This window comes from Tamandua tetradactyla, chromosome 1, assembly GCF_023851605.1.
Source record: "Tamandua tetradactyla isolate mTamTet1 chromosome 1, mTamTet1.pri, whole genome shotgun sequence".
Taxonomy (NCBI): domain Eukaryota; kingdom Metazoa; phylum Chordata; class Mammalia; order Pilosa; family Myrmecophagidae; genus Tamandua; species Tamandua tetradactyla.
Genome location: NC_135327.1, coordinates 28,981,103 through 28,997,590, shown reverse-complemented (window position 1 = coordinate 28,997,590; position 16,488 = coordinate 28,981,103). Strand labels below are relative to the sequence as shown.

Genomic DNA, 16,488 nt, shown 5'->3' with positions numbered 1-16,488 from the left:
CTACTTTATGCACCATTATTTTCTAAACTTGCTCTATTACTTTCACTTTCCCAACAATTCCTAGTAGCAGAATACTGTGAGAGCACATAAGCCTCATAATATTTATTCAACAGTCTTCTGACCAAAGCTATCAATGTTTATCCCAATTTTTTCTTTTCATATTGAATTTATTTATAGTTTCTGTCTCAGGAAGATGAACAATAAACAGAATGGAATAAGATTTTGATTCGGAAAATCCAGGGAGGGTCCCCAGGAAAAAGCCCCTGAGGCGATTCTGATCTACAGCGATTTGGAAACTGCATAACTAAATGGCCTTTTCAAAATCCATTAAACAGAGATCCTGCAATTCTAAACAGAAAAACTGTTAGATTTAATAGCCCTGTGAGTTTAGGATAAAAAAGTTGTCCCTCCTCCCCCCACCACAGGAAACCTGCAAATATCTGCCAAGAGGCTGAGTGGAGAGGAACTGAGTGTCTTCTGAAAACATTTAGTTCAAGGAACAAGGAACCCTGAGGAGGAGACATGATTAAAAGTCAAGACTGAACGTTTGTTAGAAATTGAGGATCTCAGGTTCAACGCAGACCTAACAAACTCTGCATTTAGCAACATCCCCAGATGGCTGGTAGGTGTTGGAAGTAAATATCAGAACCACTTGGAGACCTTGTTAAACGTAGACACCTGGGTTTTATCGCCAAAATAGTCTGATTCATTCCACCTGCCGTGGGTCTGTGTTTTTAACAAGGACCCCCAAGTAATCCTGATATGGGTGAGTCCAAGGGCCAGGATTTGATAAGCACGGGCTCCGGAAGGCCTCTGCGTAGAGGTTATCATTCATTCATCCATTCATTCATTCATTCATTCATTCATCCATCCATTCATTTATCCAGCCAGGAAAGCGCCTTCCCGGACTATTCTATCTAACGTAGCCCCCTTTAAACCATACTACTGTTTTACATCCTGCATAATACTCGTCACAATTGGAAATCATGTTTAGTTTGCTGTCTCTCTCCCCGTTCCTCCAAAGTAAACTCCTAGACAGCGGAAGTTTCTCTGAGGTTTCCTTACCTAGGTGCCCACTGAATATGAGAATCCATGCAGAAAGCCTTCCCCAATGCCACCCAACAACCCCATCTGCCTCTAGCGTTAACCATAAGCAACCTTCACAGAGCCCCTCGGAACCCACGAGTAGATGGAGCACAGATGAGGCCGCAGAGGCACGTAGTCGGCAGGGAGGGAGGACCTCTCGCGCTGATTCTTTCTCTCCCGCCCCGCAGCCCCATCGCCCGCTCGGCTCTGCTCCAGCCAGATCCCACTACCCGCTCGTAGGCCGCCCGGATCAGCCGCCCCTCACCCAGGCCTCACACCCGCCACATAAACCTGACCCCACTGGTCCACGCACACGTCGGACACCGTCTCGAACCCACGGAGCCGAGTCCTACAGAGAGCTCAGCCGTTAAGAGTCAAAGGTTCTTCTTTTTAAATGCAAGTTAAACCCTCTACTCCGGACGCTGATTGGCCTAGGCTAGAAGGAAGGCTGCCTTTTGATTGGTCAACAACGAACTCGCTGTCTTGAGTCATAGGAGAAGGTAGAGACGAAGCGCAGGCGCACTTGCCTCGAAGGGCCCCGGAAGAGGGGGCCCCAACGACCCACCAAACCCGTGAACGTTCTATCGCCAGTGGTGCTCTCCGGATCGGAAATTTGCCCGTAAGAGAGCAGCCTCTAGCATCGGGGCTGTCGTACAGGAGATAAAGTCGGAGCAGGTAACCGAACCTCTTGAACGTGCCAGTAAGTCAGATGGCGAGGAGGGCCGGAGAGGGGGTGGGAGCGATGGATAGCGCGGTACTCGGCTTTATGCCCTTTGCGCGTGCGCAGTGAACTTGCGCTTCGAGCGATCGATCGGGCAAGATTCGCGCCTCCATTTTTCTGGGAGAGAGCGGGAGACCGCGAGAGCCGGATCAGCGGGTAAGGGAGCCCGGGATGCGCCGGCAGGAGCGGGTTCTGTCCGCTGGGGTCTGCAGAGGCCCACGGGAAGGACTGGGTCGAGGTGGGAATGGTCGAGAGTGAGCGGGGAGGCGTGCGCCCTGAGTCAGTGCTCCTGGGCTGCCGGGCTGGGCCTGCGCACCCCTTTGGAGGGCCTACCTCCCAGCCCCACGCCACCCCATCCTTATAAACTTCTGCGTTGGGATGGTTGCGCCGTGTGCAGAAGGGGCGTCCTGATCTCCCTTTCCTGTGTAACCGGTCCTGAGTAGGGTTATTCCTGTCCTCGGGCCTCAGTGTTCTCCCCTGCAAATTAGGGGTGGTGATTAAGAGGCTCCTACAGCCTGGCGAGTGAACATTCTAAAGGAGTTGAGAAGCGGAGTCTCGCCCTCTCTTTTACTTTCTCATTGTCCCTGTACATCTCACGATGCCCCAGACAGAAGTGAAGAGACAGGTTGGAGTGGTGGTTAAGTTCTGGACTTTGGAGTGGACCGTCCTGACGACCACGTAACCTCAGATGAGTTACCCAGGCACACTTTACCTTGAGTAGGTTTCCTAATTTCTCTGAGCCCGTTTCATCATCTCTATTGTGTCCCACTGTTCTCGGCAGATAGACTTAAGAGCATTTGCTCCTACATGCGTAGATTTGCATGCATTTATTGATTCCGTCCAATGAGCTTCACTGTAAAGTGCTTAGCACAGTGTCTGGCACGTAGGAAGTGCTCCATAAATGTTACATAAACACTCGTCAGTGTAATATGGTGCGTAAGAACTCAGGCTCAGGGACCACATTGCCTGGGTTGGAATCTAGTCTCTGACATTCACAGCTATTTAATCCTGAGTGAATTAATTAACCACTCTGGGCCTCAGTTTGCTTATTTCTAAAATAATACTGGATGAGGTGTGAATGAGTTAATGCACATAAGTTGCTTCCACAGTGTGTTTTATATACTGTGTTAAATGTCTAGTGACTATTAGCCTTTATTATTAAGTTTTTAGGGCACACTACAACCTAGTAGTTAGAAGCAACACAGACTCTAGAGTCAAACCACCTACATCCTAGTCCTGGTTCCTCCAGACACTATTAGTGAGATCTTTGGCAAAATTATATTCCCCCTTCATCTGTAAACAAGATTACAGGACCTCCATTATAGGATGGTTTGAGGATTAAATAAAGTAAAACTTGAAAAACATGGTAAAGATGTTGTAAATGCTGGCTGTTACTAGGATCAGTAATTTCAGTGGTTCTCCAGAGGGGACTATGTAGTTAGAAAACGTGCTTGATACCCCTACCTTCTCCCTTCTCCCCAGTCACTCCTGTTAATGTACAGGAATACCAGTAGGTACCACTGTTAACTCTATTGTTTGTTTTTCTTTTTAGCTTGAAGGAGAACTTAGACACTTGTGAATCAATCAGGGTGTGCAGTCCTTCCAGATTTTTACAATTTTTCCATTTTTTAGTTGTTTTGTCTGTATCTTATATGCCAATAGTATATTAAGCAGTTCACTTGAGTCATTTCAAAGCATTCAGTTTGCTTTCATTTTCATGGAAATAATAGCTTTTTGCCCTGATACTCTGGTTTAAATTATATAATTGCAATAAGCCCAGTTGTCATGAAACAGATTTTAGGAATGAATTTAAGCATGTGGCTAAGCTGGTAGAAATAGTAGTTCCTAGATATTTCAAGGGAATAGCAGCTGTCTTACCTGTTGACAACAACAGTCAGTGTTTTTATTAACAGAAGAAATAAAAGATTCTGGGATAGCCATAAAGAATAAATTTTTAGGTGGGTAACTTTGGCCGAAAAGAAAAGGGGAAGAATAAGTTGATGAAGAGAGAGTCTGCTGTAAATTTCAGCTAACATGACTTGAATACCTTCTGTGTACCAGGTACTGTGTGCAATGTTCTCTGTGTACCTTCTCGTTTAACCTTCAGTAACTTATTTAATAGCTGAAGTTTGGAGAAATGAGGACACTAACCAAAGGTAATGCAGATAGTAGAGCTAGGATTTTAGCTCCACAAGTCTGATTTACTGTGTCTGTGATTTACTAGTGCCTCTCCCCTTCACCATCTACCTCTTATCTCTTCTTGCAGCTGACAGGAAGAATTATCTTCCTCTTCTCCAAGATGTATAGAACCAAGGTGGGCCTGAAGGACCGCCAGCAACTCTACAAGCTGATCATTAGCCAGCTGCTCTATGACGGCTACATCAGCATTGCTAATGGCCTCATCAATGAAATCAAGCCTCAGTCTGTGTGCGCGCCCTCCGAGCAACTCCTGCATCTCATCAAACTAGGTACCATGTGAATATAAATGTATAGCTCTGGTGGTACAGATTTAAACTTTTCCAAGCATCACAGTTTTTCAGAATTAGTTTAGTTTAGTGCCAAGTACAATGCTGGATACTAAAGTTGGAAACAAAGTGCACATTATGAGCACTTGAAGCTGGTTCCAGCCTCAGCTTATACACATTGTCATTATCTGGAGCACTTTGTCTTTTATTATTGACTTCTTTCAAGTCTCAACTCATATGTCATCTCTGAGTACCCAACACTCCTAAAGTAATCTCTTTCTCTTCCCCATACCTCCCCAGTTTCTCTACCATAAACATCACGTCTATTTTCTTCAAAACAGAATTTTTGTTTGTTTGTTTGTTTGCATTGTTTTCCATGCAATCCCTGTTCCTCCCTGCTAGCTTACCCCATTCCCCACAGGTGAGCAGCAGTCCCTTCTTGAAGGGAAATAAGGATGGCATGTCTCCATGTTTACCAACCTTGGGACATGTAAGTCCAGGAGTGATATATTTGCAGTCACTGTGCAGAACTGTGGATAACTGCAGAGGAGTATCCATGGTATGAACTATCAGTGTTTTAAACCCTACAGAACTATGTCTTTGTATGAGAATATGATTATGACAAAAAGGAGCTTTTATTTTTTGAGGATATTTTCGGTTTATATTAAAAAGTATTTGGGGTCTGATTTGGAGGATGAGCTGTGAACGTCTGAACATGGAGGTTGGGAGATCAGTTAGATTTATGCTATAGCATTGTCAAGAAATTAAGAAATTGTGTTGTTGTTGGGTTTTTTTGTTTTGCTTTTTTGCTTTTAAAAAAGGAAACTTAATAAGTTGGTAGTTTACAGTTCTAAGACCAAGGAAATGTCCCAATTAAAGCAAGTCTATAAAAATGTCCAAACTAAGGCACCAATAAGAGGTTACCTTCACTCAAGAAAGACCAATGAAGTTCAGGGTTTCTCTCTTAGCAGAAAGGTGAAGTCTCTCAGCTTTCTCTCCTGGTTTGTTTCATGGAGCTCCCCCTGGGCATTTTCCTTCTTCATCTCCAAATGTCTCTTGCAGCATGGACTCTCAGCCTCGTGGCTCTGCTTGGCTCTGCTGTACCTTTCTGTGGTTCTCTCCTCATTCTCAAAAGGGACTCTCTCTACAAAATGTTTCCTCTTTTAAAGGATTTCAGCAAACTAATCAAGACCCTCATAGAATGGGTGGGGATACATCTCCATCTAATCATGCTTTAAAACCCACAATTGATTGAGTCACGTCTCCGTGGAGATAATCTAATCAGGTTTCCGATCTGTAGTGCTGAATATGGATTAGAAGAAACAGTTGCCTCCCACAAGATTGATTAGAATTAAAACATGGCTTTTCTAGGGTACATAAATCTTTTCAAACCAGCGCATTCTACCCTCTGAATGCTAAAAAAGACATGTTTTCCCCATATATAAAATAGATTCATTCCATAACAATATCAGAGAACCTTAAACCATTTCAGTAACATTACACATACAGTACAAGGTTAAAACCAGTACAAAGTCTCATCAAAATCAGCTACAGACATGAACAGTCTTAAGGCAAAATTTTCTCTGCTGGCTGTGGACCTATAAAACTCAGAACAAGTTATTTGCTGTCAATTTACAAAAGAGGGACAGTCATAGGATACATAAGCCCATTTCCATAGGGAGGAATTGGAAGGAACATAGGGGTCGCTGGACCCAAGCAGTTTTTAAAACCTGCATGGCAAACGCTATTAGATTTTCAAAGTCTGAGAGTATATTTATGTTCGGGGCTTTAGAAAGTGTCGGTCCACCCTCTCCAAAGACCTTCACAGTGGCCCACCTCTCTCCACTGGGGATATCACCTTTTTCTCGGCTCCACCCTCTCCATGCGTTGGGGCTGCACCTAGGCTCTCTGCCATCTCTGGGGCACACACTCAACCCCTCCATATGATGGCACCCTGGCTGTCCCAAATCTCCAGGAGATGTACTACACCCTCTCTAAGACCTGACGTGGCACAGCTGCTCCACTGCAGTGAGGTGAAGACCTATCTTCTGCCTTTGGGGCAGACTCACCTTCTCCACATGCTTGAGTGGGTCCACTTTCCTAGCCTTGACTTCAGACCTCAGCCTCCATGGTTCTGCCTCTGAATTTATTTTTCCTCCAATGTGTCTCTTCTCTGACCCTCTCAGTCCCATCTGGCAGTGGTTCTCTTTATACAGATCCTGCAATACTCTTGTTGGCTTTCTATGCAGTAGCCTCAGATCAAGCCCATCATACATAAGGAGTTTCCACAAATCTTTCCTGGATAACTTCATGTCCAATCCTGGCTTTCTCTGAAATGGCTGACTGGTTCCACATTTGGCTAAATCCTCATGTGGGGCACTATTCTCTGGGGTCTCCCTTCCTGGAAGCCCAGAACATCAGTTTCCAGTTCCTTTGTACCAAAGAGTTCAGTTCTCTTTCCTGTCACATTTCACTGTAAGCTGTGAGGAGAAACCAGGCTGCACCTTCCACATTTAATTTGGAAATCTGTTCTGCTAAATATCGAAGTTCATGGTTTTTAAAATCTGCCTTCCAGCCAAAGCCACTTGTCAATTTTGCTAGATTATCAGCCATTTTAAGACAAGGATTACCTTCTTTCCAGATTGCGATAACCTGTGTCTCATTTCTAAGGCCTTAACAGAAGTATCTTTAGAGTCCGTGTTTTTACCAACAGTCACTTCAAAGCATTCTAGGCCTTCTCTATTAAAGTGTTTGCAACTCTTCCAGAATCTTCCCCTTATCCATTTAAAAAGTCATTCCAACATATTTGGTATTTTCAAACCGCAGCAGTACCCCACTCCTCTGGTGCCAAAATCTGTTCTAGTTTGCTAGCTGCTGGAATGCAATATACCAGAAACGAAAAGCCTTTTTAAAGGGGGAATTTAATAAGTTACTGGTTTACAGTTCTATGGCCGAGGACACGTCCCAATTCAAGCAAGTCTTATAGACTTGTCCAATTAAGGCACCAACAAGAGATTACCTTCACTAAAGAAATGCCGATGAAGTTCAGGGTTTCTCTCTTAGCTGAAAGGGCATGTGGCAAAGTCAGCTTTCTTTCCTGGCTTCTTGTTTCATAGAGTTCCCTTAGGGGCATTTTGTTTTGTTTTGGTTTGGTTTGGTTTGGTTTGATTTTTGTTTTTTTTCTGGGTACATGGTCCAGGAATTGAACCCTGGTCTCCTGCATGGAAGGTGAGCATTCTGCCACTGAAGATATATGTATGTTTTAATAGCTGGATGGGCAAGGTTGATCATTGTCTTCTTTTTAAAATTTATGAAATACACATTCATACTGGTACAGGAATGGACAGTTAGTGGGAAAAAAACTAGCCCATGAACAAGAAAAGTGAATACAAAAATTTATATACTTTATCATCAGAGTGAGGGTGATTCACTCATCAGATGACTGGATAAACTAGCTGAAATTTAGGGAGAAAAATGAGCCTTCATTATCCAATATACAAAAATAAACTTCAAATGGATTGATAATTTTAAATCACAAAAGCATTAGAAGAGAAAGTGGGTGCTTGTTTATTTAATTTAGAGTTGAGGAATACTTTTCTAGGCAAAACCTATTTTTAAAAAGCAGTACCTATAACTGTGTAAAAATTCCCTGTATATCCCAAATACTGCAAGGAGCTAGCAAGAACTGCTCCACAGGAAATATCCGACTTCCCATTTGGAGAATTCCTGATATTCTCATAAGCAGTGGGGACAGCCAAATCAATAGGCTGAGCCCTCGATCGTGGGGTTTGCCCCTATGAAACTTATTCCCGCAAAGGATAAGCTAAGTATGCTTGTAATTATGCCTAAAAGTCACCTCCATAGAACCTCTTTTGTTGCTCAGATGTGGCCTCTCTCTCTAAGCCTACTCAGCAGGTGAGCCCACTGCCCTTCCCCCCTACATGGGACAGAACTCCTGGGTGAGGCGGGACCTGGTATGAGGCAGGACCTGGCATCATGGGATTGAGAAAGCCTTCTTGACCAAAAAGGAAGAGAGATATGAGACAAAATAAAGTTTCAGTGACTGAGGAATTTCAGAGTCAAGAGGTTACCCTGGAGATTATTCTTATGCATTATATCGAGATCCCTTTTTAGTTTTTGGAGTGGCTGGAGGGAAGTACCTGAAACTGTTGAGCTGTGTTCCAGTAGCCTTGATTCTTGAAGATGATTGTATAATAATATATTTTTATAGTGTGACTTGTGTGATTGTGAAAACCTTGTGTCTGGTGTTCCTTTTATCCAGGGTATGAACAGATGAGTAAAAAAATATTGATATAAATAAATAAATAAATATTGGGGGGGATAAGGGGTTTAATAATTTAGGTAGATTGAAATATTCTCGTGGTATTTCCACTAGAAATATGAGATGGAAGGGTAAGTGGTATTGGATATATGAGTTTTTAATTTTTATTTCTTTTTCTGGAGTGATGTAAACGTTCTAAAAAATGATCATGGTGATGAATACAGAACTATGTGATATTTTGTGAGCCATTGATTGTGTACCATGTATGGACTGTATGTGTGTGTAGATTTGGCAATAAAAGTATTAAAAAAAAATTGGTCCACAGACCTTGAGTTTAAATACATCTCTTTTTTATTACCGTTGCAACTAAATTAATGCTACCAAGGGTCACTACTTGCCAGATTTTCAAAAAGTGTGGCAGCCCCTGGTGCCCCCTTGATTTACCCCTAGCACTGCTATGGCAGCTTGGGAAGGGCTTTATAGCCCAGAAAGGTGGACCTGAGGTTAGCTTTCACACCAGGTGACTGCCAGTGTTTCTCAAGTCAGTGAGGCCCACTCACTGACAGCCAGAGCTGATCAAGGATGGCAAGTAGACCTTTGAAGGAGGATAGTCCTGTTCCCTCAGCCCAGATGAGCTGCTTGCTAAGGTTACTAGGGCCAGAGCTCTTAATTTTCTAGTTGTTCAGCCCACACAGCTGTTTTCTCAGGTGTGCAGGGTCAAACATGTATCACACATAACCTCTTTCCCTTTCACTCTTGAGCGTACTCTCACATATAAGAGATTTCACCCGCACCACTTTTTTTAACTCCAGGGGTTTTTCTCATTTGACTCTTCAATGGATTACCTTCTCCTCCTCAGCTACTACCAAGATAATTTTCCATTAGGGCAAAAAAGTGAAAGTTTTTAAAAATTAAAAGTCATATACAATTGAGCAAAAGTATCTGCAAATTAATATAATTGTTTATAGCCTTGTTACATATGAGGGGTTTTACCAAATATTAGAAAAAGGGCCCTTCAGATTAAGTGTGGGAGGAATATGGTCAAAGAACAGAAGAAGAAATTTATAAAAGAAACACGAGTCAGCATCTAAAAATTGTTGAAATTCAGTAGAAATCTTAACAGTTGCACATCTGACAACGAAAGCACTATTTTCACCCAATTAGCAAAGATTAAACTTTTTATTATTGTTGGTAAGAGCCTGAGAAAACTAGCATTCATACATTATCCAAGTATGGATTGTTCCAACTTTTCTTTAAGACAATTTTGTTATTTACATTTACATAGAATTTGGTTATTTATATGGAAATACCCTTTGACTTTGCAGTGCTGATTGTGAGACTTTGTTCTGAGGAAATAATAGCAAAAAAATAGATTAACTGGGTGCAGGGATAGTTCAGTGGTAGAATTCTTGCCTGCCATGCAGGAGACCCAGGTTCGATTCCTAGCCCATGCGCTTCCCAAAGAAACAAACAAAAATTTCAACAAATGGTGCTGCAATAATGGGATACTCACATGGAAAAAGAATGAAACATGACCCCCACCATACAGCCATACAGCATAAAAAAAAAAAAAAAGACATAACTGAAATATCTAAGAACATGGAAAACAGTACAACAACAAATTGTTATAAATAAATATTTATTAACCTGGAGAGATTTTTGTTCTGTACAAGTAAATGAACAAGTCACAAAATGTTATTTTTTGAACATTGCAGTTCTATTTTTGTTTAAAAACAAAAGCCAAATTCTATGCATAGGAAAAGGTGCAGAAGAATTCACAACACAATGTTAACAGTAATCATTTCTGGTAAAATTTTAGGTCATTTTTATTTTCTTCTTGTTTATCTGTATTTCTATTTTTTGCTTAACTAATAAACATTGTTTCTATGATACGTGAAGTTATCCTTGAATTTAAAATGCATTTTCTTGGGGATGCAGGGGTAGTTCAGTGGTAGAATTCTAGCCTGCTATAAGGGAGACCTGGATTCTATTCCCAGCCCATGTACTTCCCAAAAGCAAAATAAAGAAAGAACAAACAAAAATTCAAAAATTGGTACTGCAATAACTGGATACTCACATAGAAAAAGAATGAAATTTGATCCCCAGCATACAGCATACAAAGAATGATAATAAAATGCACTTTCTTGACAAGCTATCAACAATCCTTCAGAAATGTTTCAGTAATGGTAGTGATAACAATATACCTGACTTAGTGAATTTCAGAGTTGTTAAAAACAGATTGAGGCACTAAAATTAGTAAAATCTGAAAGGGGGAAAATGGATAATTTAAAACTAATTCCCTCTCTCCATTCCACCCCCCCCCCCCCCACCTCTGGAGTTGTGGTAAAAGCAGTAAACTGGAGGCAAAAACGGCAAATGGCTATTGAAACTTAACCTTCCACCACCTTGTGTTGTGAGCATTGAATAGAGTAGTCAATGTATGTAATTTTGTGAAGTGTTCTGCAATCCCAAGAAATAGTAAGTTGACATTGACCAGTTTGGATCCAGAGCTTTGTTTTGGCCTTTTGGAAATTACTTTTTCCTGCCCTTAATTTTGGTTTGTTTCAGGAATGGAAAATGACGATACTGCAGTTCAGTATGCAATTGGTCGTTCAGATACGGTTGCCCCTGGCACGGGGATTGACCTGGAATTTGATGCAGATGTCCAAACGATGTCTCCAGAAGCTTCGGAGTACGAAACATGCTATGTCACATCCCATAAAGGACCATGCCGTGTAGCTACCTATAGTAGAGATGGGCAGTTAATAGCTACTGGATCTGCTGATGCCTCCATAAAGATACTTGACACAGAAAGAATGTTGGCCAAGAGTGCTATGCCAATAGAGGTAAAAATCTCAGTAAGATACCATTTACTTTTTTTGTTGTTCATACTCGGGTAGAATGAGTGTATAATTTAAACCAGCCTTAATTTATTGTGATTCTAGATCATGTACTTTAATTTCAGCCAGATTTTATCTTAAGTGTCTCTTTTGTTGATCTAGGTCATGATGAACGAGACAGCACAACAGAATATGGAAAACCATCCAGTTATTCGAACTCTTTATGACCACGTGGATGAAGTCACATGTCTTGCTTTCCACCCAACAGAACAGATCCTGGCCTCTGGCTCAAGGGATTATACTCTTAAATTATTTGATTATTCCAAGCCATCTGCAAAAAGAGCCTTCAAATACATTCAGGTTAGAATTTATTGTTTGGAAGGAAGCTTGAAAATTTTTTTTAACTGCAGTGAACATTGTATGACTATTCTTTTAAAAGTAATCCCAGTGGTCATCTAAAACACAAATACAAGGAAGCATTGCAAATATCACATAGTTATGTGTCCACTCCCTCTGGCTGGTCAAGACTGCTGCTGGTCTCCATTCATATATAAGGGTTTGGAATTCACTCGCTTCTTTAAAGGTTTTCTTAAAAAACCAAATAGTCCTAGCTTCACTCAAGTATAACTAATGGGAATGAAAAAGTTACTCATTTGAAACTGTCAGGTGTTTACTGGAAAAGTGGCATTTGGTAATCAATTTGAATATGCAGTTTAGAAGTACTAATGTTTTAGTAGCGGTTTCCACCTTTTAATAATTAAACTTAACATTTTACTCATTTTTTAGAGCCTTGGGACAAATTAAAGAAGTTATTAAACGCAAGTTTTGTTTATCTTCATTCAGAAATCTTGCATGAGTATGTCATAAATTGATAATAGTCCATTCTGACTTCACCTCGTGTTCATTTGCCAATAATGAAGCTCACTTCTATGGTTTTTAAAATAATGTCACCAGTAATTGTATAGTTTTGGAATTCTCAGTTAAAAGATACTTTCATATATTCCTGGGAGTCCTTTTGTTCCTTCTCATATCTATGTAATACTTGATAATTTTTTTATCAATTCTTTGCGCCAGCCAAATGTTTTCCACATTACCTCTGGATTTCATTGTTCACCAGTTGGTCACTTATTTTAATGTCTATGCCCTAACAGGAGGCTGAAATGTTACGCTCCATCTCTTTTCATCCTTCTGGAGATTTTATACTTGTTGGGACTCAGCATCCTACTCTTCGGCTTTATGATATCAACACATTTCAGTGTTTTGTCTCTTGCAATCCTCAAGATCAACACACCGATGCTATATGTTCTGTTAATTACAATCCTAGTGCCAATATGTACGTAACTGGCAGCAAGGATGGCTGCATCAAATTATGGGATGGTGTTTCAAATCGATGCATCACAACTTTTGAGAAAGCACATGACGGTGCTGAAGTTTGTTCTGCCATTTTCTCAAAAAATTCTAAATACATTCTCTCAAGTGGAAAAGACTCTGTAGCTAAACTTTGGGAAATATCAACAGGACGAACACTGGTCAGATACACAGGTATGTGAACGTAGATACTACTTGACACTAGTATAGCATTAGGCAGTTTCCAGAGCTCTCTTGGATCCTCATAATAAATCTGTATGTTGCCCAAGGCAGATGTTCTCCCTCTTTTAGATAAGAGGAAACCACAGCTTAGATAAGGTTATATAACTTAGCTAAGGTTTCAGTCCATAAAGCCTCTTTAGAACTGGAAATAGAAACCCGTTTTCTAACTTTGGTCTTTCCAATACATTACAGCTTAGACTAGGTCTGAATTTCATGCAAGTTACATTTAGAAAGCTGGTGGGCCAGTTGTAGACTGATGTCCTGCTTTCTTCCACAAAAACATGGAAGCAGTCCAGAGAAAGCCTTAGTGGATCTCAGGGAGTGTATGAGTTAGAGAAAGTAGGGCTCAACTGGAAGATCTTTGTTCATTTCTAAGAGACTAAAGGTAGCCCCTAAAAATAAGGCCTCTATATATAAAGTGGGCTCAGACAGAAAAAAAAAACTTAGTTCATCTAATTCTCTGGCATTGATTCGTGTTGGTCTTATTGGTAACATTTATACTTGTGAGCTCTTTTTGTGATGAAATCTATTATTCTATCACTAGTAGTCAGGATTCAAGAATGGTTGATAGCGAGTGTTAAAATATTGTTTCTTCTGTTCCTTGTAGCAGCAAAGACTATTGTTTGGATAAATCTATAGGAAACTTCAGCATTACCTAGTTTACTCTTTTGTAAGATAGTTTGGTGTCATGCACTAAAAGTTTGTCGCTGTAACTCAGAAAACAAGAAGAATGAAAATGTGTGAGGGGCTTTACTGTGCCACAACTGTCCTTATTAATAATTTAGAATTTTAGAGAAGAAAATTAAAGAATTGGTGGCATTTGAGCCACTAGGGTGCAGCATAACCTATGTTAGATTTGTCTCAATGTAACTAGAGTTTGCTTTTGTGTCATTTTTCTGGCTTTCAGTCTATATAGTGCAACTAGAAAGTCTTGTGAAAAACCATTTCTGTGTGTTCTGTTGTGGCTTCACTGAAGCCCTTTTATATGATGCTATTTTGAAAAATATCTTGAATCATTTTTATTAAAGGGCTGTATGCTTGTTGCAAAATGAAAACACAAAAGTGATCAAAGTAAAGGCATATGAGAGTAACTGGAAAGCTAATACAAGCCCTCTGACAAGAATTTACTGTATTTGTTTTGCTTTTTGAATGTTTAGGCTGTTTTATGGTAGCATGTGGTGAATTAGTTTTGGTGGAGAATTGGAATTAAATTTTTTTAGCAGAATTATATTGGATATTGTATGCAAATTCCCTTTTTTCTATTTTACGTTAAGATCCTTTCTTGTTAGCACAGTTAGATTTCTCTTTCCAGTTTTAATGTTTAGTTAGAATTTAGGGGGTTCTTGAAGTAATGAAGGAAAAGGAAAAATTATCAAGAAAGTATCATAAATTTTCATATTAAAAATTAATTTCAGGCACTATAAATAAAATGCCAGACTAGGGAGAAAACATGCATAGCGTATGTAATAAGCTTATGTTAGATATTGGGTTAATAGCCTAATATATAAAGAGGCTTTATAAATAATTAAGAAAAATATGGCCAAAATTTGACAGAAAAATGGCCAAAGGACATATTTTACAAAAGAAATAAAAATGGCCAGTATATATATATATATTCCTGCCTTAAAAAATAAATATTGACATCTATTGAGTATTTATACTTATTAGTGTATGTATACTGCCGAGCTCTTGTGCATTACCTCATTTTAATTCTGAGCAACAATCTTGTGGGTTAGATGCTATAATTATCCTTACTGAACAGATAGTAAAATTAAGGCTTAGGGGTGTTAAGTAATTTCTCCCAAGGTCACATCATTGTTAAGTATTGAATCCAAAACTATCTGACACCAAAGTTTTTGCCTTTATCCACTAAACTATATTGCCTCTTTTTAAATTGCCTCTATGTACTGTTGAATGAAAACAGCATATGATGTATACTTTGAGTTAAGTGATGTTTGCTCTCACTTAAATAATTTTACATGTGAATACACAATGTAGATTTTTCAAAGGATATTCACCAGAATATTGACAATGATTACCTTTGAGTGGTGAAATTGCTGGGCAGTTACTGTTTTCTTCTGTATCCTTTACATAGTACTTTAAGCGTAAAATATGTAGTTTCTTCATGATCATTAAAAAAAGGGTAAAGCTTCCTTTTAAGAGAGTGGATATTCATATTCTGTCCAATAATTCTGTTTCTAGGAATTTAATCCTAAGGAAATCTTGTTGTACAAAAAATGTTTACCAGAGCACTACTTTCAAACAGATGCAGCCTAAATGCCTAGTAGAAAAAGAATTGTTGAATAATTAATGGTGTGTCCAAATGGTGGGAGACTTTGCAATTATAAAAAACATGGAAAAATGCACCCAACATAAAGTTGTTTTAAAATATTATAGACAATATGTAAAATGACATACCAATTTGATATTAAAAAATAATCCATATGCCTAGAAGTTCATCAGAACTTAACAGTGGTTGCCTTTTAATGGTGGTTCTAGAAGTAATTTTCTTCTATACTTTTTTGAGTTTCCGAAATTGTACATTAGATTCGTATTACATTAAAAATTTTCAGATGCTATTTTTAAACATTGAAAGGATTCAAATTGGAGTAAAAAATTCTGAGGGTTTATGATGTGAACTTACAAAGCTGTTTCCAGGTCCACAAACCATAACCACTTGGTTTCTGTGACAGGTGCCGGTTTGAGTGGACGGCAGGTACATCGAACACAAGCAGTCTTTAACCACACTGAGGACTATGTGTTGCTGCCTGACGAAAGGACGATCAGTCTCTGCTGCTGGGACTCGAGGACGGCAGAGCGGAGAAACCTGCTCTCCTTGGGACACAACAACATCGTCCGCTGTATAGTGCACTCGCCCACCAACCCTGGTTTCATGACGTGCAGTGATGACTTCAGAGCACGGTTTTGGTACCGGAGATCAACCACCGACTAGAGCCACTGTAGGTCTTTTAAGTTAGGGTTCTTTTCTCAAGGACTCTGCCCCTCCTCCCCCCACAGTCCTGTCATCAGCCTCAGTGGTAAGTCATTGTACCATCTTCAGCAGTTGTACTGCCACTTCTCAGCCTTCTTGGATTTGTACAAAAGAAACTTTTTTTACCTTGATGTAGAATCATGGTGGAAAAGGTTGGAAATGCAGATCTGTGCAATTGTTCCACATTCACTGATTATTACAGTGTGATTTTCATCAGTTTTGTAAATACAGGACTTGCCATTTCTCTTGACTCTTGATCGTTTGACGAAGAATAGAGTATTAAAGTGCTTTCTAGATCTCACATGGATGTCATAAAGAATTTTCATTTAGTTATTTTGTCAACTATGGTACCTGTTCTACACCTTGTTTGTATATTTATTTCCTTTCAAATACTAGTCCTGCAGCTCTGAGAAGCAAGAGTTTTGTGCCAGGTGGAAAACATTTTAAAGATTATATCAATTCTATTCTAAACTAACATCATTCTGATAATAAATTTCAGATCTGCAACTTTA

General features: G+C 39.8%; 2 protein-coding genes across 13 annotated transcripts in view; one reads left to right on the top strand and one right to left on the bottom strand.

Annotated features, from left to right (window-relative positions):
* Positions 1 to 2,578, bottom strand: part of AURKA (aurora kinase A) — a 20,943-nt gene extending 18,365 nt beyond the window's left edge. For 2 of the 10 annotated variants that reach the window (XM_077113434.1, XM_077113437.1), the window contains exon 1: positions 1,184 to 1,371. In XM_077113434.1, the coding sequence (XP_076969549.1) occupies positions 1,184 to 1,280 (97 nt within the window). In that variant the 5' untranslated portion in view covers positions 1,281 to 1,371. The other 8 variants (XM_077113486.1, XM_077113477.1, XM_077113457.1 and 5 more) reach the window with 8 other exon arrangements.
* On the top strand, positions 1,567 to 16,488 carry CSTF1 (cleavage stimulation factor subunit 1). Of its 3 annotated transcripts, none has more exons than XM_077113518.1 (6): positions 1,567 to 1,761; positions 4,074 to 4,275; positions 11,123 to 11,400; positions 11,557 to 11,754; positions 12,546 to 12,936; positions 15,678 to 16,488. In XM_077113518.1, the coding sequence occupies exons 2-6, from the start codon at positions 4,107 to 4,109 to the stop codon at positions 15,935 to 15,937; spliced, it is 1,296 nt and encodes a 431-aa protein (XP_076969633.1). In that variant the 5' UTR covers positions 1,567 to 1,761; positions 4,074 to 4,106; the 3' UTR covers positions 15,938 to 16,488. The 3 variants fall into 3 exon arrangements, with proteins under 3 accessions (XP_076969633.1, XP_076969639.1, XP_076969624.1); XM_077113524.1 differs by having other exon boundaries at positions 1,567 to 1,786; XM_077113509.1 differs by lacking the exon at positions 1,567 to 1,761 and adding an exon at positions 1,865 to 1,963.